This window comes from Triplophysa rosa, linkage group LG2, assembly GCF_024868665.1.
Source record: "Triplophysa rosa linkage group LG2, Trosa_1v2, whole genome shotgun sequence".
Lineage (NCBI taxonomy): Eukaryota > Metazoa > Chordata > Actinopteri > Cypriniformes > Nemacheilidae > Triplophysa > Triplophysa rosa.
In genome coordinates, this window is record NC_079891.1 from 34,534,236 (window position 1) to 34,555,732 (window position 21,497).

A 21,497-nucleotide genomic window follows, 5' to 3' on the forward strand; every position below is an offset into this window, starting at 1 on the left:
ATTTAATGGAATTACCTCTTCAGATAGGAATCTTCTCCATCCTTCACTTTAGCTCCGGATGAAATAGGCATCTCTCCAGCTACATATTAAAACACTGCGCTAAAATACTAAAAGTTTTGAGATAACTTTACCAACCAGCCAAGTGCAAGGTAAGTTGTTTTTAACCAAAATAAGTATTGTTAAATACTGTCATTTCAGTCCACCCCAACACCCGTAGGTCCGGCGGAGCCAGATGAGGTTTTTGTTGTTGTCTCCATAGCAACAGGTAAATAAGAGAGTTTTTTGCCAGCAAGCACAACTTGAGTTCTGAAAATCTCTCTTGTAGGTCCAGGTGCTATTCTTTTAATTCGTTTCATAGTAAAATGCTGAAAAGGCTATTTAATTGACACATAAATCGTGCAATGAGCAAAGTGTTTGTTGTCACATTATACTACTTGCCAGAAAAAAATAACATTTGCAACGTAGACTAAAATACAAGATAATCAAACATAAACATTGTGAACTAATACAGAAGATAATTTACAACAAACATTTTTCACGAAAACAATAAATGGGGTGAAATTTCTTACACCGCCTCAAACCGGAAGTCTCCTCGCCCTAAGCGGAAGTGCAGCAGCTCCAGCTGTTATTGTTGACAGACAGACGGAGCATCGGGGGGAAAATGGCGGTGTCCCGTCGATCCTCTCAGCATCAACAAAGCACCCTGCAGCCGTCTCCGCGCAACGCCGCGATCGCTTCGCCACCTCCCGAATCACCCTCCGCGATTATTCCCGATTCGACGAGTTTACTGAGCCCATCCGCGACCGCCGCAGCGGAATGTGGCGGAGCTACGACGACGGAGACCGCAGCGGCCTCCGCCTCTTCCCCAGACCGGCCCTCCCCAGCAGCGACCGACGCAGCGCTCGGCAGCTCGAGCTGCAGCAGCATTAGCTCCTGCGCGACCGCTGGCAGCCAGAGCCCCGGCTCGGGGTCCACCAGTCCCGGGGAGGGAGTGTGCGGAGCCGGCGGGGCGTTCAGGGAGCTTTTCGAGGCCTGTCGGAACGGAGACGTGTCGCGGGTGAAGCGGTTGGTGGACTCGGTGAATGTGAACGCAAAAGACATGGCCGGCCGAAAATCAACACCGCTCCATTTCGCGGCAGGTATGTGTGTTTTATTTTCGTGACAGATAAAGTTTGGTTTCTTCGGTACTATAAATTTTAGGGATGTCGCGATATCTAATTTTCACAACACAATTATTGCGCTAAAAAAAATTCACGGTAACGATATTATCTCGATACTTAATAAAAATGTTTATAAACGAAATAAATGATGCCATCACTGAATTGATTTTTAATTTTGTGTTTTGTCTGTTATTTGGTCAATGAATCGCACTTACAATAAAAGTGTATGAATGCAGAGAGAAAGTTTGTAACCATTGTAACTGTTGTGGCGAAATATTTAATTGTCGCAGAATATTTACGATATCACGGTATGTGTAGAATTAACTCAATTTCGATAATTGTGTTTTTTTTTATCCCGGTTATTGACAATACCGGTATATTGTGACATCACTTTTCAGTGGCTTTAACATTTTGCTTGGTTGTGGCCTTTTTAATACAACAGTCCGTTCAATTTAACACATATTTTGGGTTTCGCTGTAATATGTTAAAGAATTAAGAATATATAAAAAGAGTATAATAAACATGTTTTATGTTGTATTACGTAGCTTCTGTAGAGAAATAAACCACTTGTAAATACTTAATATAATATCATATTTGATATACTTAGTACTGTAGTATTATACTGTATTGTATTTAACCATACTATAGCAGTATGTACTACATGTATACAACCGTAAATGTAACTACACTTTATAGATTCACTATAGTTAATACTACAGTGTATTGTAGCATACATTAACAAAGAAAGGATTTGCTGTAGCATACATACTACCATTTACTATAGTAAATACTAAAGTATACTACCTTGTTTTTGGAGTGTAATATGGTAAAGAATTAATCATGTATATAAACAATAACAATATTAATATACAGTGATATCTGTTGGAAATTGTATAATTGACGGGATTGCCTTCCAAAACTGAAAAGAAATGAACACTTTTCCTATACTATATTTCTAAAGTGTTTGTAAAGAAATCCATGAGTCAGAGATGGTTATGAGATCTGTATGACATTTGTACTACATAATTGTCATGTAATTGTTTTTTGTTGTCAGTGAAGGGCAGTCCTTTTTCTTTGTTAATAACTTAACATTTAGCTGGATTGTACCTATAAACATTAAACTCTAGTTAGCAGTAATGTACAGTTAAAATATCCTGTGTTTTGGTGGTTTTTACCATGAATTATGAACTACTGACATTAGTAATGTGAATAGAAATGTAGTTTGACTCCATAAAATAGCAAGAAATTTTTCAGCATTTGTAAGCAAATTAAGCGTGACCTCATGCGATTAACTCAACTCCACGCATTATTTGTACTTTTAATGTGTTTGTGCCGCACCACAGGACAGTTTTAACTACCTAGTGAGTTATGACTAGAAAAACATTATCAAAATAAAATGCCATTTGGCGGTCTGGAAACATAAATTATCGTCTTGTAAAAATCTAGCAAACATTGGGCCATTAGGCTTGTTTAGTGATGATCATGTATGACGTTATGTCAATCTTTTATGAGATGTAAATAATCTTTTTAAAAATGTTCCCTGGATTGTCATATGTGATGTTTGTCAGGCTTTGGAAGGAAGGACGTGGTGGAGCATCTCCTGCAGACTGGAGCAAACGTTCACTCGCGTGATGACGGCGGTCTCATCCCGCTTCACAACGCCTGTTCGTTCGGACACGCGGAGGTCGTGAGTCTGCTGCTGTGTAGCGGTGCGGACCCCAACGCACGAGACAATTGGAACTACACACCTCTGCACGAGGCGGCCATCAAGGGAAAGATAGACGTGTGCATCGGTATGACTGAACACGAGAAGTGCTTCTCTTGTCATAGGGATGCTAAAAGAGCGATTTAATGTATATACTTTTAACCACAGCCTGATCATTTAAAAATGCTGTAGTTATGACTCACAGCGATGGTCACGAGCGAATCATAATGACGATTGTGTGCGTTCGACAGCTCACGTTGTGTCCTGCTGCTCTGCAGTATTTTCTCTCCTGATGTCATAGTTCTGCTAAAATAAGCACTCTGGCTTGTCTGTGTAAGAGAGGAATACTGGCATCTGTGAGCTTTATAATAGTTGCAGATGTTATGCAATAGATATTGTCATTCAGAGTGTGTAGGGACCTTTAGGGATGATGATCATCTGAAAATGTCAGCATCGGACAGCACTGAGACCAGTTGGCAGATCAAATATAAGTGTTTTTTCTCTATTTCGGAGACTAAATACTTCGTGGCAAAATTCATGGCAGACAGAAATCTAGTGTAAACACTTTTCATAAAGTGAGCAAAACAATAAACATGCATAATTTAGGGCAGTCAAGCGTTTAATCGCATTCCAAAATAAAAGTTTGTTCGCACATAACATCTGTGTACTGTGCATATTAAATGTGTATTTATAAATACAAAAACATACACATACATGCATACATATTTAGGGTACATTTAGATGTGTTTGTTTATTTTTAATAATTGAAATGATACATAAACGTTTATTCATTGTTTATATTTCTTTTAAATATATGTATGTTTATAAACGCAAACAAAAAATGCACAGTACACAGACATATATTATGTAAACACAAACTTTTGTTCTGGATGTGATTATTCTGGATGTATCTAGCTGTATTTATAATAATATGTATTTGGAATATATTTATATATGGGAATGTATAATATCTGTAAGTGTTGCGTTAACACTGGCACTTGCAATGCTCATGGGTTTGATTCCCAGCCTAAACATGTATTGATAAATTGTTTAGTTTGAACGCACTCTAAAGTCACTTTAGGTGTCTTCCAAATGCATAAAATGTAAATATCTAAATGCTTTTGGTTGGCATTCATAACACACGTACGGTTACATTAGTGTCTAACCAAGCATCCCTGCTGACTGTATTGCTTGATTCTGTTTTTAACAGTGTTGCTCCAGCACGGTGCCGATCCAAACATCAGAAACACTGACGGCAAATCAGCTCTGGATCTGGCGGACCCGTCTGCCAAGACTGTTCTCACTGGTGAGCCAAACATAATCTACTGCATCCGTCATCGTTACAAACAATCTACACACACAGATGCACTCATCGTCTCAGTCACATAATCATATGGTTAAACACTATAGTTACATTTACTATAGACACTTTGCACATTTTTTTTGTATGCATGAAAGTATTAAAGCCTTAATACAAGCACACACATTTATATCGCGTGTATGCAAGCACACACACACACTTATATCGCATGTAAGCAAGCACACACAGTGCTTGACATTAAGCATTGTCATGTGGTTGTCCTTCGGACACTTGTCCGAGTACAAAAATTACTTGTCCAAAGATTAAAAAACTGATATTTCATTTGAATTATAATATAATATAATCAATATAATTGTTTCGGATTTAGATTAGTCAAGTTTGCTTCTAAGCATTTTAACTAGTGTCCGCTTTGGCCGACTGAATTTGGTTATAGGCCTACTCTCCGTGACTGCTATAAATCAAAGGCAAGCAGTAATTATTATTAGTGTTAAGGCTGTAGGTTAACTTTTTTGCACATAGCACTGGTGCTAGAGAGGTTTAAAGTTTGGTAGCACAGGCAGAAATGTGCAAGTGTAGTTCATGGATAAATTAGGGCCATATCATTTTTAGATTACCTAAATTTGTTTTAATATTTCTAAGTTCTGTGTTTTTCCTTTTTACTATACAATAGTGGTATATTTGTCCACATAAATTACTGTAGGATACTATAGTATTTACTATAGTAAACTGCAGTAAAATTCCTACTATATTGTGTTTGAACTTTCCTATAGTATACAGTGTTTATCAATTTACTACAAGGGCACTTCAATTTTCTATAGTACACCACAGTATTTTGTGGCTGAGTGTTCAATTTAACGGGACTTTTATTTTGACGGGTCTTTGGGAAGACGCTTGTTTGCCGATAGCTTCACTCAAACAGTAAAACGCTTGTAAAATAAACTCTCAGAGCAACTTTGGAGATGAAGTTCATGTGTTCATATTCTACCGAGCCCGTCTGGTCACCCCTCGGAGAAAAAAAAACAAGACCCGCAAATCCGTGCCCACAGTTTTGTAATTCGTTCCCTCAATTTACAAAACCGTGCTCTCGGATTAATAAACTGTACCCACGAGTTTACAATCCGTGCTCTCGGTTTTGTAAACCGTCCCCTCAGTTTTTGAAATCTGTACCCACGAATTCATAATCTGTGCCCACGCTTTCGCAATCCGTGTGCACGGTTTTGCAAACTGTAGCCTACTCGTGGAATTGAAGCCTCTGTCTGTCAACAGAACAAGCTCCTTCCTACAGGAACATTAACCAATATTTTATACTGTTTTATATATAAATTGTCCTAATGTGTTTACACACGAGCGCGTGGCGCATATAAAGCTTGCGTTCATTGCCGCGTTTCACTGGCATAAAGTTGGTTTGACATTATACTTTCATGAATTTAGGGACCATCTCTAAAGTACACATTAAAATACCCTTTTCCAACTTCAAAAGCATTTAAAGGGAATGATTTATAGCCACAAAACTAACTGTACAGTGTTCATGTGTGTGTCAGCTATTATGCACAACTTTTAGATTATTGAGTATTAAAATAAACCATCAAATCATATGTACATATTCCTATACGTATATTGAGCTTTAAATAATGGTATATTTGTGTATGAGACCATTATACACATAGGAATGTTTGCATGTGATTTGACGGTTTATTTTAATACATATCAATAATCTAAAAGGTGTGCATTCTATCTACACACACATGAACACTTTACAGTTAGTCAGGAAGTCATTCCCTTTAAATGCTATTGAGCTTTAAAATGTGTATATTTATGTATGAGCCCATACAGCAGTGAAACACATAAGAATATTTGATTTGATTTAACTGTTTATTATAATAAATATAAATAATCTAAAAGGTGTGCATTATATCTGACACACACATGAACACTGTACAGTTAGTCTTGTGGGTATAAATCATTCCCTTTAAATGCAATTGAAGTTGGAAAAGGGTATTTTAATGTGTACTTTAGAGATGGTCCCTAAATTTTGAAGTTGGAAAGGTATTTTAATGTGTACTTTAGAGATGGTCCCTAAATTCATGAAAGTTTAATGTCAAACCAACTTTATGCCAGTGAAACGCGGCAATGAACGCATGCTTTATATGCGCCACGCCTCGTGTGTAAACACATTAGGACAATTTATATATAAAACAGTATAAATATTGTTAATGTTCCTGTAGGAAGGAGCTTGTTCTGTTGACAGACAGAGGCTTCAATTCCCGAGTAGGCTACAGTTTGCAAAACCGTGCACGGATTGCGAAAGCGTGGGCACAGATTATGAATTCGTGGGTACAGATTTCAAAAACTGAGGGGACGGTTTACAAAACCGAGAGCACGGATTGTAAACTCGTGGGTACAGTTTATTAATCCGAGAGCACGGTTTTGTAAATGAGGGAACGAATTACAAAACTGTGGCCACGGATTTGCGGGTCTTGTTTTTTTTTCTCCGAGGGGTGACCAGACGGGCTCCGTAAATCCTCATTAAAAGTGAGTGCAGTAATGCAGATCGCAAACATGTACAAATTAAAATCTACACTAAGCATTCTCATGAAGGCATGATGCACATAAATAACAGGATTCCGCGTCCGCGTGGACTCAGTGCGGTGCGCATTGATTATTGTCACACACAAACAAGCACAACCACGACAAACACGCAGCTCTGTCTAATGCACATATTCTTATTATTCTACATAATATGTCGCACTGTTTTTTTTTTCAAGTTACTTGTCCGGTCGGGCAAGTAAAATTCTCTCTCACTTGCCCATACAAAACATTCACTTGTCCCGGGCAAGCGTTAATGTTGAGCCCTGACACACATTTATATCTCATGTATGTTAACAGTGTTTTTGAGAAGTTGTTTGTCTTTAACCTCCAGGTGAATATAAGAAGGATGAACTGCTCGATGCAGCAAGGTAATTCAATTAAATTGTAAAATAATGAATTATATAATTAAATATGCATATTTTAAGTCATATTTAGCTAAAAATCTTTATAGTATTAAAAATCTGTAGTGTATAAATCTGTTCATGTGTGAAGAGAATGTGAGTGTTGCATTGTATGTTGTGAGTGTTAAGATGTCCTGACTCTTTTAGTACATTGCTTTGCTGTTGCTAAGGTGTTCTTGTTGGTTGTCAAGCTTACTTCGAGATATGACTCGGATCATTTCATCATTGAACAAATGGTGCAAAATAGTCATGGGTTTGACAGTTTTCTAGGCTTTTTTGCCAATGTTTCTTTAAAGGCTGGTGTAAATGTGCTCTGCTTCCATGCACAATGAGAACGCTTGCGTACAAATTGTGTGTGTTGAATGAAATTCCGTTTGTCTCCTATTCTCCTGTGTGATGTCTTTGCAAAGGCATAAATAGTGTCAGATTCACAAAAAAAGTCTTTATTCATCTCAAAGAATAGACACCATATGTAATCTAACACAAACGTTAATTGGGTGGCATTCTTGTCGGTGTTCTATTTCTTGCTGTTTGATGTTTTAACTGTAAAAATAACACAATTATATTTTATGCAAAAATGCAGTCGTCTTAGCACCACCCCTTGAACACCTCCTCGCATTGTTTTCATTGACCTGAAATAAAATATAGTATTTACTCTAACTAGCCAATTTTGAAGCTTAAGATTCAAGAAGGGGTCTTTTTGGATTATGTATTAAATTAAGTATGTGTGTATGAATGTCTTTTCAAAGGAAACTACGATTTACAAGATATGATCCTATAATGATGACAAATATATGGGAATTTTCTCTGAATGTCACTGTTTCTTATGAAGAATGAGCGTGCGACCTGATATTCCTGTCTGTCTGTCTCTGTTTGTAAACCTCTCGTCCTCTCAGGAGTGGAAATGAGGAGAAGCTGATGGCGCTTCTGACACCACTAAACGTCAACTGTCACGCCAGCGACGGACGCAAGGTAGTACTGATTCAATTTTTAATTTATTCAATGCGTAGTTGTTACACGTAATGTTTAATAAATACAAAACAATGTCAACAATAATGTGTTGTTAGTGATAGCTAGCAAAACACAGATGCTCAGTGCCCTAGTGAGGCTCTTGTAGTAAGACATCTGATGTTTAATGTTCCTACACTCTTACTACATACCTGCAAACTAGTCGCTTTTCTGCGAAATTCGCCATTTTGAATAAAAAATAGGTCATTTTTGTGAATCGTGTAATTCCGACAAGTTTTTTTTTCATGGGGGGGGGGTGGTTTGGGTTGGTCTTAGACGTCTACTCTCGAGCGTCTGAAACGTCTTTGGTCCAACACATGGATTCGTTTGGCCAATCAGAATCAAGATACCAGCTAACAGTGTCGTCTTTTTTGGTCCAACAAGACTCAGCATCTTTTTTTTTTTCAGGAGCCGCGCGGATTACTTTTGTATTGCTTGTATCTGCTTTTTGACCTTTCTTTTTTATGAAAGCTCTTAATACTTCTTTTTTCTTTTTGAGCTCTTATAACTCTTTTAATGCTCTTAATAACTCTTTTAACATCAGTCCCGCAGTTTATTTTCTCAATCCTGCTTGTTTTAAAACTGAAACCAAAACGCTTCCTTTGTATTAGTTAGGTGCACCTCTCAGAAAACGTAGACAAACAAAGATTATTTTAGATGTTTAGTTACGACTTGGAGCATTGGGTTCTCGAGACGACGGCAGTGTTTTCATTTGTTTATGAAAATATCAAATTCGACCAAAATACATATTTTTCACTTTATCCTGTAGCTCAAAATTATAGTCATGTGATTAGCTGCTGCTCCATAGGTGTGTGCACTTGAAAAACCAAAAGACTGAAGAAAATGATGATTCCACAACCCCCCGCCCACCCGTCGTATAGCTGTCACCTTTTTCACCTCTTCCGAGTTTGCAGGTCTGTCTATAAGAGAAACAAGCTTAGTTCGAAATACAGGAAGTAACATCATCATTTATTTCTGTGGTTGTGTAAATGTTGTAGATATAGGTTAAGTCGATGCTAAATCCCCTTGTTTAGTTTTGTTGTCCTGTATTTCTGTGTGTGTTTTTAGGTCAGCAGCACTGAACTAGTTTCAGCCATAATGAGTTCACATCTGGACGTGGATGTCTTTTGTTTTTTTAACATCTAGTTTTAAGGCCCTCTTGTTTTTTCTGAGCTGCTTTTGGACGGTCGCGTTTTTTAGCTTTGACCTAAGATCTTCGTGAAGCCTATGGCTAGAGCTTTTGTGATCTACTTCTTCCCCTGTTTAAAATCCAAACACAAGATTGGCAGTAATATTCCCCCTCAGATCTTCTGTCATCCTCGATCATTTCAATCCTCTGTCAGGTCACCTCATACATCAGATCCTCCAGTCTCCCGTCTCTCTAGAGCGCATTAGAAATAGTTGTATTTTAGACTACACTCGCCTGTTTTAGTGTAGTGTAGTTAATGTTGAGTGAAAATGAATCGCTAATTATAATTTAACCGATTAATCGATTGCTTGTCGATTAATCATCTTAAACACGAATGCGTTTGGTAATCGTGTAAAATTGCATTTATGATCTTCTGACGCTGAAGTCGGAAATGATTCTAGGGCCGTCAAATGATTAATCGCAATTAATCGCCTCCAAAATAAAAGTTTGTGTTTACATGATATATGTCTGTGTACTGTGCATATTAATTTTGTATTCATAAACACTTACACATACACATACTGTTACAGTATGTGTATGTGTAAGTGTTTATGAATACAAAATTCATAATGTAAATATTTTCTAAATTTGCATACATTGTATGCAAATTTAGAAAATATTTACTTGTATTAATTTTGTTATTTACCAATCATTTGAGTTATTAAATTATGTGTAAATGTTTATTATGTTTTTTATATTTCTCTTAAATATATGCATTTATGTGTGTGTGTTTATAAATACAAAATTAATATGCACAGTACACAGACATATACTGTATTGTGTAAACACAAACTTTTATTCGGGGATGCGATTAATCGCGATTAATCGTTTGACAGCCCTTCACAGAATTATTTTTGATAGTTTCGATTTTGTTAATTGATCAATAATTTTATTAATAATTAATTAATAGTATTCTTGAAAATGTATCTCTAGTATAGTGTGAAGCATTTATGCAGTAATTTTGCATGTGCTGCATCATACTGTTTTTGGTATTTTAGCATCTTACAATTTCATGAGCACAGAAAATGTTTTGTTGTGAATTTTGAGGCGATTTTTGTATAAAATGAGTGTTTGATTTGAACAAATATGTGTAATTTTCTGTGTTAGATGATTCTTATTGTCCATTGAAATGAAGTAGCTGCTATTACAGAATGAACATTTTTACATTTTTGAGATGTTTAAGGTTGTTGATTTAAATATACTGCAAACGCCAGAGTCGGCTCAGATGAATACAATGTTAGTTCATAGCTAATTTTTTGTTTTGTTTTGTTTTGTTTTTTGTTCTGGCGACATTCAGTCAACATCACAAAAAATGCTGGTAAGTTTATCTTGTGAAACAGAAAACAGTTTTATTTGGTCTTCCTGTGACTTTTTATTTTCTTTGTTTTGACCCTAAAAAAATTCCATCCATACGCTGGTTCACACTTCAAGCGCACAGAAACATGCCTTACCGTCTGCTGGTCACAATCCATCAATCAACCAATAGCACTGCTAACATTTGGTTCACTTCTGCATGTCCTCAAAACAAGGCTTTCATTGACTTTTTCAATTATTTATGTTAGCCTCTTTCATGCCATTTCTCGGAATGATCTTCCTTTGCTAGATCTCCACCTCTAAACCCCACATCCTCACATCATCTCTCACTCTTTTGATTCGGTTTGTTTGATTTGTTGTGATCAGCGCGCATGCTCTTTTTGAGATTGCCGGAATGCCACGTGTGTTTAACTCCTGTTATCTGTTTGCGTCCATTGTGTGTGTATGCTAGAGAAGTCACTTTGCTTGTGCCGCACTCGACTACAGTCTTCATTTATATTTATAACGTTACTGCTCCATTCTGCATTAAATAATATTACTATTCTAGCTCGGAATGCATCATGAGATTGAGATCACTTAACGGTTGTGTTCAGATGGGTTGTTTTGCGGTGGGTTTGCTGTTGTCCAGCCTGTAAAAGCATGTCACCTTTATATATCTCACTGCATGGAAAGAAATTTCTAACTTTTGTGCTCCGACTCCAACAAGTTATTGATTTATCGAATCACCTGCGGTCAGCTTTTCTCAAACCAGCCATTAAGATTCAACCGTTATTTTGAGAATAAACGTGGGCAGGGCTACTAACACCAATAATATTCAAATACGCCATGAACAAATTCAGCAATATAAAGATCCATTCCAGTACACCATAGATCGAAACTCTTGTCCAAAAGCTGGCTTTGCAAAATGTTAAATGTTGTGATCAGAATAGGTGTCGGTATTTATATTAGAGGTTTGGGGTGATGAGCACCTGTCTGAATTGTGCTTTGCTGCGTCCCAATTCGCCTACTTATACTATGCCCTTAAAGTATGTACCGTTTTTGTTATGGAAAAGTATATACATTTTAATGCGTAGCGCACTGAGACATGCTAATGCCGTGGTCAGACTAGACTTTGAGCATGCGTAATTCGTTCGGAAGGTAAGCGGGAGCTATTCCTCCATCTTTTACATTTCTGTACCGAGAGGTCACGCTGTGATCTTCTATTGGTCTCACGTGACGCGAATTCGCAGGTCAGAGTTCACCAAACTTGAACTTTGCTACTCAGCGAAATGCGAAATATCTTTTCTGACGGGTTTGCGTTTACGGTCTGTCGCAATCGCATGCGCATGAATGGAAGTCAATGGAACGAAAAGTCAAGTGTGACCGCAGCTTAACGCGAAATGGAAGTGGCTGTTGTTGCCTAGACGACACTGTCATCCTTACCCGTCACGTACATGAAAATACATCTCTTCTTTTTACTTTCAAATTTAAGTATTTATTCATTCATTATTTCGTATGTAATGTTTACTGTATACGTACATTTATTAATTTTGCAAATTTTATTTTTATTTTATTTTATTAATGCAGTGTAGCGTCACTAAACTCTGCCCCCTTGTGGTGAGTTGTGGGTAATATCAGCCGTTAAGTGTCATCGTATTTTCGCCGGAAACAGTAGACCACCCGGGTACTCTTTTCAGCATACTACGATTTGGGACATACTAATTCTATTTTCGAATACTATTTAGGACGGATAGTATGCGAATTGGGACGCAGCATTTGATTTTTAAACTGTTCATTTTTAAATACGTTACTGATATTTTTCTTGTTGTCTTTTACAGTCGACCCCTCTTCATCTGGCCGCTGGATATAATCGTGTTCGTATAGTGCAGTTACTGCTGCAGTACGGCGCTGATGTTCACGCCAAAGACAAAGGGTGAGCGGCGCTTACGCCTTTCACCTCTAAATCGCTAGTCATCAAGAATTCGTTTTTCGTGATCTTTAAATGATCTATTGCTCTTTTTCTCTGTCTGTCAGGGGTCTGGTTCCTCTTCATAACGCCTGCTCGTATGGTCACTACGAGGTCACAGAGCTCCTGTTGAAGGTAAGGTTTATTCAATATTTGCCGTGAAGTATAACATCATGACATTCCAGATGATATTTGTGACGTCTATAAGAATTCGTCCCATGTTTTTAGAGATCTTGGACAGATTTACTGTATGGTTCATCTGATTGTTTCCTGTATTTTCCTAGCACGGGGCGTGTGTTAATGCTATGGACCTATGGCAGTTCACCCCTCTGCACGAGGCAGCCAGTAAGAATCGAGTGGAGGTGTGTTCACTGCTGCTGGCTCACGGCGCCGACCCCACGCTGCTCAACTGTCACGGCAAGAGCGCCGTGGACGTAGCGCCCACACCTGAACTCAAAGAGAGACTCACCTGTACGTAGCGTTTGCGTTGTATTCGTCTATATCGTCTATTTATTGTGCATGTTTGACCTTTCACACTTTCCATCATCCAGATGAGTTCAAAGGTCACACGCTGCTGCAAGCAGCCCGGGAAGCGGACATGGCGAAGGTCAAGAAGACGGCGCAGGAGATCATCAGTTTTAAGCATCCGCACTCGCACGACTCGGCTCTGGTGAGCACAGCGCCTGATTTGCTTTGGGATTTAAAGATGAAATGAACTCGGATCTTTTATGACGGTTTGTGGTTTTTTCGCAACAGCACTGCGCCGTGGCGTCTCCTCATCCCAAACGCAAACAGGTCACAGAGATGCTGCTGAGGAAAGGTGCCAACATTCACGAGAAGAACAAAGAGTGAGTGCTCGGACTTGTTTCAAGACACATGTTTAGATGAGGGAGAGGAGCCCAGGGATTGGAGAGCTGATCTGTTTCCTCCTCCTTCCCATCATCCATCTCACACTTCCTCTTTTCTCTTTCTAGCTTTATGACTCCGTTTCACGTAGCGGCCGAACGGGGTCACAACGACGTGCTTGAAGTCTTGCAGAAACATGGAGCAAAGGTAAATATCACTTCTTATACATGCGTTTTTGTTTGTCCGTTTATTGTAAACAGTTTATCAATGTGGGTCGTTCTCTTTTTCAAATTCGTGTGCCCTCATAAACTTCAGTCAAAATCTGAAAATGCACTTCCGTCCTGTAGTGACTATCCATCTTCAATGACGTATGTAAGACGGCTTTGGGCGGCTGTTTTTATACATCCAATAAATTCACAGCGAAAAAACAAGCCACACCCATAATTTTTTCTCTTTCGAAATTCCATTTCACTCGGAAATGCGTCTGAATACGAAACTACAAACGATCGCAACTTCTGCTTCTCGGGGACTTTAAAAGGATTCGGAGAATAATAGGGATGTAACGATTCACCGTGAGCCGGTTGAAAATCGGTTATAATGAGCAACGATTCAAATCGGTTGAGGCTTGAACTGAATCGCAATACATTTTTTGAACAGCAGGGGCCGCTATTTTCACTGCAAATCTAAACGTGGACATGCTGATATTTCTTAAATGCAAAAAAATCCAAGAAAAGCACATACAGTATTAGTTTGTTTATATTAAAGAGACTTCTTCTATTATTAATTTGTTATAAAATTGCAGTTTAGTTTTGTTATTTGAAATAAAACATTATTTTATTATACAAAGAAACGTGAAGCATTTAAGAAATAATGCAAGGGAAGTTGTTCATTTCTAATTTGTTTCAACTCATTTTTTCAAAATAAATCGTGAGTAAATCGTGAATAAATCGCATCGTGAGATCAGAATCGTGACTCGCATCGCATCGTGAGCTGAGTGAATCGTTACATCCCTAGAGAATAATAAGAGAGAATTAAAAGGTTCATTTTTCTGACCTTTGACCTCATGTGTTCGTGTAGGTGAATGCTGTTGACACTCTTGGACAGACGGCTCTGCACAGGGCGGCCCTCGCCGGACACATCCAGACGTGCCGACTGTTGCTGAGCTACGGAGCCGACCCGACCATTGTCTCTCTGCAGGGCTTCACCGCCGCACAGATGGGCAATGAAGCCGTTCAACAGATACTCAACGGTAGTAACACATCTAAATCCCGAATATAAGCCGTGACTCGAAAGAAATGCTGAGGAAATGTGATGTATTTATTTCTCCAGAGAACATTCCTCCTCGTAATTCAGACGTGGATTATCGCTTTCTAGAGGCGGCTAAAGCCGGAGACCTCGACACGGTGAAGGTAAATATGAAGATTACTATTTTATTTGTGATGTTTTGGTGCTGCTTGAAATAAAATGATTTGTAGATTTCAGAATAGATTTGAGAAAGCTCATGTTGTCTCCCGCAGCAACTGTGCTCCCCTCAGAACGTGAACTGCCGTGATCTGGAGGGACGTCACTCCACCCCGCTGCACTTCGCTGCCGGTTACAACCGCGTGGCCGTGGTGGAATACCTGCTGCATCACGGGGCCGACGTTCACGCTAAAGATAAAGGGTACACGCTTCTTCTGTCTGAATGGTCTGTTGTGATCGGACGGTCGGGTGTGATCTGACATTTTATATCTCCAGGGGTCTCGTCCCTCTGCACAACGCCTGTTCGTACGGACACTACGAGGTGGCCGAGCTGCTGGTGAGACACGGAGCGTCGGTGAACGTGGCAGATCTTTGGAAGTTCACACCACTGCACGAGGCCGCAGCCAAGGGCAAATACGAGATCTGTAAACTACTGCTGAAGGTTAGAAACATCGTCTCGCCTGGAGAGAATACTTGGGAGTTATGGTTATCGGTTTTATTCCACTGTTATTGTAAACGAAACGTACCCGTCCTGTGACGATGTCTGTGCAGCACGGCGCAGACCCGTCGAAGAAGAATCGTGATGGTAATATGGCTTTGGACATGGTGAAGGACGGAGACACAGACATCCAGGACCTGCTGCGCGGCGACGCCGCCCTGCTGGACGCAGCCAAGAAAGGCTGTCTGGCCCGTGTACAGAAACTCTGCAGTCCGGAGAACATCAACTGTAGAGACACGCAGGGCCGAAACTCCACACCACTGCATCTCGCTGGTAACGCATCGCAAGAAAAACGGAGAAAATGATCTCGACCTTCAGTGTATTCACATGTTTTTTTATTTGTCAGCTGGTTATAATAACCTGGAGGTGGCCGAGTATCTCCTGGAGCATGGAGCAGATGTTAATGCTCAAGATAAAGGAGGTTTGATTCCTCTGCATAACGCCGCTTCATATGGGGTGAGACATCTTTTTTTGTTGTGAAAGATACGTTTTGTAGAATTAAAATGGATTAGTGATTGAAGTTGAAGGATGTTAGATTCAGATGTCGTATGAATGCCGCTGAATTATTTTAGAAATGTTGTATTTATTATAATTATTAATTTCAATACAGTTCAAATGAATGCATTTTACACAATTTTGTTCCGTCTGCTCTGTGTTTGAAACAAAAAATGTGCACTTTGTCCCGTGTTACATTCCAATGCATCTTACTTACGAGTCATAATCTGGGCTAATAATGAAACTCGCTATTATCTACAACAGGATTTACATTTTCACGTTTCAAGACTTGTTATATGAGACAATAAAAACAAGTTGTGCAACATGACCACTCCTTTCCCCGTTAAACGTCAATTTGATGTCACTCTTGTCTCTCTTACTCTGTCCAGCATGTGGACATCGCCGCCCTGTTGATCAAGTTCAACACGTGTGTAAATGCGACGGATAAGTGGGCGTTCACGCCGCTGCATGAAGCTGCACAGAAGGGCCGGACGCAGCTGTGTGCGCTTCTGCTGGCTCACGGTGCCGACCCCACCATGAAGAACCAGGAGGGGCAGACGGCTCTGGATCTGGTCACGGTACGCAGCCCAAACCAAAGCAATGTAAACATACAGACGTGTGAAATTACGAGCGGACTTTTTTATTTGATTTGATCAGAAAACAATTCCGCAATAATGCATCGCAATCTAGATGTAATCAATGAACCTGGAACATAGAAATTGATATATCGGTTTAGATGATGTTTTCTAAGCAGAGAAAGATGTTCCACGAGTGCCGTCAGTAAATGAGGTTTTATTGGTTGTAATGATACAAACCCTGGTTTGTGGTTGTTGATGTTTTTCAGGCCGATGACATCCGAGCGCTGCTGATGGACGCGATGCCCCCTGATGCTCTACCCAGCTGTTTTAAACCGCAGACCACCGTGCTCAGCGCTGCTCTGATATCACCCGCCTCCACCCCCTCCTGTCTGTCAGCCGCGTCCAGCATCGATAACCTGGCGGCACCGCTCAGCGACGGGGCGTGCGGAGGAGCCACTGGACCTGCTGACGGAGCTTCTGGAACTGAGCGGAAGGAAGGAGATGGTGAGATGAGAAATTAGGGACAGGGTTTAGGAAGAGTTAAAGCATTAAAGCACAGAAGCCATTGTGCGTTTGTAATAGGGATGTAACAATATTATCCATATCGTGTTATCGCAATAGAAAAATTGTCTCATTATCATCGTGGTCACATGACTGTATGAAGCGATAGGTCTTCCGGGCCTAACATAGAGAATGTTAGAAAAGATAATAGATGTTGCCTTTGGCAAGGTCCATCTTGTGCAATTCTTTTATTTTATAAATAATATTATTTTTATAGACCCATCTTGTATCATAACTCATACCTCCAAGCAACAGTTATGATTAGAGGATGAAGAAAAGAGGATGCTTACGGCACGTTTCCTTTTCATCATTTGTCATTTTAAATACCGTACAGTGGGCTTTATACCGAGGTGTTATCGTACAGAGAGATGTTGATATGGTTACATCCCTAGTTTGTTATCTATCACAATTAAGGAATCTTTTCAGACACAATGCATTGTACAAAGATGTTATTGTTTTTACAACTTGACCGATGAATTATTTCGTGTCATCTTGCTATGTACATAGTGTATGCATGTTTTTGTTTTGTTTATTTGATCTGTTTCTAGGTTTTGTTTTCTAGTAAATATGTATTTATATTTTCTCCTGAAAAGCATTCTTTTGTCCCACAGCTGTCCTGGATATGAACATCTCACAGTTCATGAAGAGTTTGGGTCTCGAGCACCTCCGGGACATCTTTGAGAGAGAACAGGTCAGAGAATCTTCTGGGTCTCATGTGGTATGATGTCGATATCTTTCCTCAGGTGTTTGATGGTGTCTGTCCTCCGTTAGATCACTCTGGACGTGTTAGCCGATATGGGCCACGAGGAACTCAAGGAGATTGGCATCAACGCTTACGGACACCGTCATAAACTCATCAAAGGCATCGAAAGGCTGCTGGGAGGACAGCAGGGTGAGCATCATTAAACACCCATCTCTTTAAACTTGTTAGAGTAAATACTTTGTGATTTTTTTTTTTTTTTTAAGGTCCTCCTTTGATTTATGGAGTGTCTGACAACAAGTTTACGTACATACACGGTGTAAAAACACTTTTGTTTTCTAATAATAGGCAGTTATTATTACCTTACTTCTTGAGTGACTCTCAAATGATTTGTTCGGCGATTCATCTGTCTAATCCCCTCCTTTCTGTCAGCCTACTCTGATCTGATTGGTCAGAGGGTCTAGTCTGCTGTGATTGGTCTACCGCGTACAGCGTCGCAAACGGAACGTACACGGAACTGAAATTAGAATGACAGATGACTCGTTCGTGTGATTCCGAGTCGACTCCTTTTTTCCCACTTTCGGCTTTACAACTTGGCAGACTTCTTACATTCACACAATAACACACTTTTTAAGGACACTGTAATAGTTACTCTTTAAAGAGTTTTTTTGTATCACTTTTGTATTTATTGTTATAACTATATGAGCGATAACTAACCAAAATTCGAGGATGAATTTAGAAGCTAAAAAACGATGGATTATGGAATAACTGTAATCGTATCCTTCTAAGCAAGAAAGTCTTGAATTTTGCATCTTTTTTTATTAGATTAGCACACACAAGAATATATACATTTGGAAAGAGTTTGATGAGATCGTGTGCTTTAATCCCACAGGTGCCAATCCATACCTGACGTTCCACTGCACCAATCAGGGCACGGTGCTGATCGATCTGGCCACGGATGATAAAGAGTTCCAGTCTGTGGAGGAAGAGGTGAGACTCATTGAGCTCTCTCATTCAGCCTCTGCTTCAGCGGTGTGTGTGTGTGTGACGGATGTTGGTTTTTGTGCCCACAGATGCAGAGCACGATTCGAGAGCACAGAGACGGAGGAAACGCAGGTGGAGTTTTCAGTCGATACAATATCATCAAGGTAAATCGCACAGATTCACTATCAACAGAAATCTAAAATGAGGTCTTTGTAGATCAGCGCATTAATGTCAAGCATGTTTGTTTTGAAGTCTCCGTTGATTGCACTTTCGAACTGAATTTGTCTTGTGCATGCAGATCTCGAAGGTGGTGAATAAGAAACTGAGAGAGAGATATGCACACAGACAGAAAGAGATCTCAGACGAAAATCACAACCACCACAACGAGCGCATGCTGTTTCACGGTAAATCTCACACCAAACATCCGGTACTGTTTTAAGATCTGTCGGGTGAAAAGTATATGTAGAAGATATAAAATCTTTCAATATGAATTCCTTGGTCTACAGTGTATTAAGCACATGCTCGGTTCGGGTATTTTGTTTCAGGATCTCCATTTATTAACGCCATCATCCATAAAGGCTTCGATGAGCGCCATGCTTACATCGGTGGCATGTTCGGAGCCGGTATATATTTTGCAGAGAATTCCTCTAAAAGTAACCAGTACGTGTACGGAATCGGGGGTGGGACTGGCTGCCCCACTCACAAAGACAGATCCTGTTACCTGTGCCATAGGTAAACGCACACGCCCATTTAACCCATTGTGTTATTGTAAAAAAGAATTGTGAAAGATTTTCATATTCTGTTTTGTGTTTTTCCAAAGGCAGATGTTGTTTTGTCGCGTAACGCTGGGAAAGTCCTTCCTGCAGTTTAGTGCTATGAAGATGGCCCACGCACCCCCGGGACATCACTCTGTGATCGGCCGTCCCAGCGTCAACGGCCTGGCCTACGCGGAGTATGTGATCTATCGCGGAGAACAGGTAAATGAGACCTTGAACATCATCATATATGTTCAAGATCATTTTTGTTATTTTTAGTACATTGATATTGCATTTATGTATCATAGCGAGGTATCTCTTTCATATGAAAGCAGTATTGTGAGATGAAGGGATGCAGCGTGTGTTAAATTAATGTGTTTGTTCAATTTTGTTTTTCAGGCCTACCCAGAGTATCTCATTACTTACCAAATAGTGAAGCCGGACAGCACGCCTCAGTCCTCCACAGGAGCAGAACAGAAGTCATAGTCAACACACTGTTTCTACACTCGCTCGCTCGCTCACTCACTCACTCACTCTTTCTCACTCTGTTGTTGCACAAAGGAAATGTGAACTGTACCATTTAGCCACGTCTTACCCATGGAATTCCCATGTATGAATTATGAATTTGCACTTTTAAGAACAAGTTACTTAAGTTATTTGAAAATAGTTGCAATTGTGAAGTCTAATGTACAGGTAGTATAAAGTAAACATGTAAAACTGACTGTGTTTAACGATGCTGTTTGAGTTGTATTTTGTTGTGATCTAAGCTTTGTGTTTTTATTATTTAGCCCTGATACGCTCATAAGTAAAGTATACAAAAAATATACGCAATGTTGAATCAGAAGTCATTTTGGACACGCTTATAAAGGTATAATTTCAGTTTGACAAAAGGTTTTTTGTTGTGGAGAAAGGGTCTGTAGACTTGAAAAAGGTAGGAGAAATATGATCTTATAAGAACCCTTTGACAGAGTTTCAAAAAATGTTATGGTATGGCTTTGAAGAACCATTTGTAGCACCCTTTTTGAAGAGTGTATGTTTTTCTGTAAAGATCCCCTTCAGGCCGTCGTTCTTATGCATCAAGGATATCTGCTAAAGGTAGACAATAAAACATCCCCTTTTACATGAAGTGTTATTCTTCCCTCTAGTAAGTTAACGGACAGTGTCATTACTCTTAGACTTTTACTTGGAAATCTGCCTGACATTTTTTACTGATAACAAGAGAAAACAAACAGAATTTAATTAACTAAATAAAAATATATCTAAGAAATAAAGTACATGAATTTAATCAAACGCAGAAATAAGAATTTATATTTATAAAAAAGGACATTTACAACAGAGGCAAAATAGGCATTCAACATACAACACAAAAAGCTCAACACATTGCAAACAAACCAAACATAAGTAATAAATAAAAAACCTACAAATAAATAAACCCTTCCACAAAGTAAAGATCTTTAGTTTTTTTTTATTATTAATTAAAGTGCAAAAGAGTAAAAACATATATAACTCGTAACAACAAAAATAAAAATTACATGAATACAACTTGGGTATAATTTGAAAAATGAAATTACAATCTATGTCAGGGTTAAAGAAAATTAAGTACATAAATTAAAATTACATAGTGCTTCGTATGTCTTTTTTGTTTTTATATTGCTTAAAGTTTGTCCATATTGTTTAATTTCTCTTAGAAAAATTTAAAAATTTGGCTTAGCTTTAGCCCATTTTTTCACATGAATGTGATATCTTCACTTTTTCACTTTATATTTACCAAGTAAAATAAAAAGTTGTATAAGAAAATGTACTGTACTTTTAGAATCAATGGTATCTTGTACAAAAATAAAGATGACATCATAAAGTTCCATTTGAACCAAAGTTGTAAATAATCTTAACAAAAATTAGAGACAACAAACCAAAACATTTTTGAATATATACAATCAAAGAAAAGATGTCTCAAAGTAAAGCGCTTAAGTTTGTATTTACGCCATC

At 38.9% G+C, this 21,497-nt stretch overlaps 1 protein-coding gene across 1 annotated transcript; it reads left to right on the forward strand.

The window, feature by feature from the left end:
* The first annotated feature begins 558 nt into the window (after positions 1-558).
* Positions 559-20,337, forward strand: tnksb (tankyrase, TRF1-interacting ankyrin-related ADP-ribose polymerase b). Its single transcript, XM_057362047.1, has 28 exons — positions 559-1,139; positions 2,729-2,953; positions 4,076-4,171; positions 7,107-7,143; positions 8,073-8,148; positions 10,671-10,691; positions 12,505-12,599; positions 12,701-12,767; positions 12,917-13,103; positions 13,184-13,302; positions 13,389-13,480; positions 13,607-13,685; positions 14,556-14,727; positions 14,808-14,887; positions 14,996-15,141; positions 15,216-15,381; positions 15,492-15,711; positions 15,785-15,894; positions 16,323-16,511; positions 16,778-17,015; positions 17,684-17,763; positions 17,844-17,964; positions 18,665-18,762; positions 18,846-18,920; positions 19,055-19,160; positions 19,302-19,488; positions 19,577-19,733; positions 19,911-20,337. Exons 1-28 carry the CDS (start codon positions 662-664, stop codon positions 19,995-19,997), a joined length of 3,804 nt encoding a protein of 1,267 aa, XP_057218030.1. The 5' UTR covers positions 559-661; the 3' UTR covers positions 19,998-20,337.
* Positions 20,338-21,497: the final 1,160 nt, after the last annotated feature.

What these genes read in the sequence shown, in the direction of transcription:
- tnksb (XM_057362047.1), top strand. Translation starts at nt 662, where the DNA reads ATGGCGGTGTCCCGTCGATCCTCTCAGCATCAACAAAGCACCCTGCAG. An exon ending in ACGCCAGCGACGGACGCAAG is followed by an intron (nt 8,149 to 10,670) that starts GTAGTACTGATT and finishes GGCGACATTCAG; the next exon opens with TCAACATCACAAAAAATGCT. An exon ending in TCCTGTTACCTGTGCCATAG is followed by an intron (nt 19,489 to 19,576) that starts GTAAACGCACAC and finishes GTTTTTCCAAAG; the next exon opens with GCAGATGTTGTTTTGTCGCG.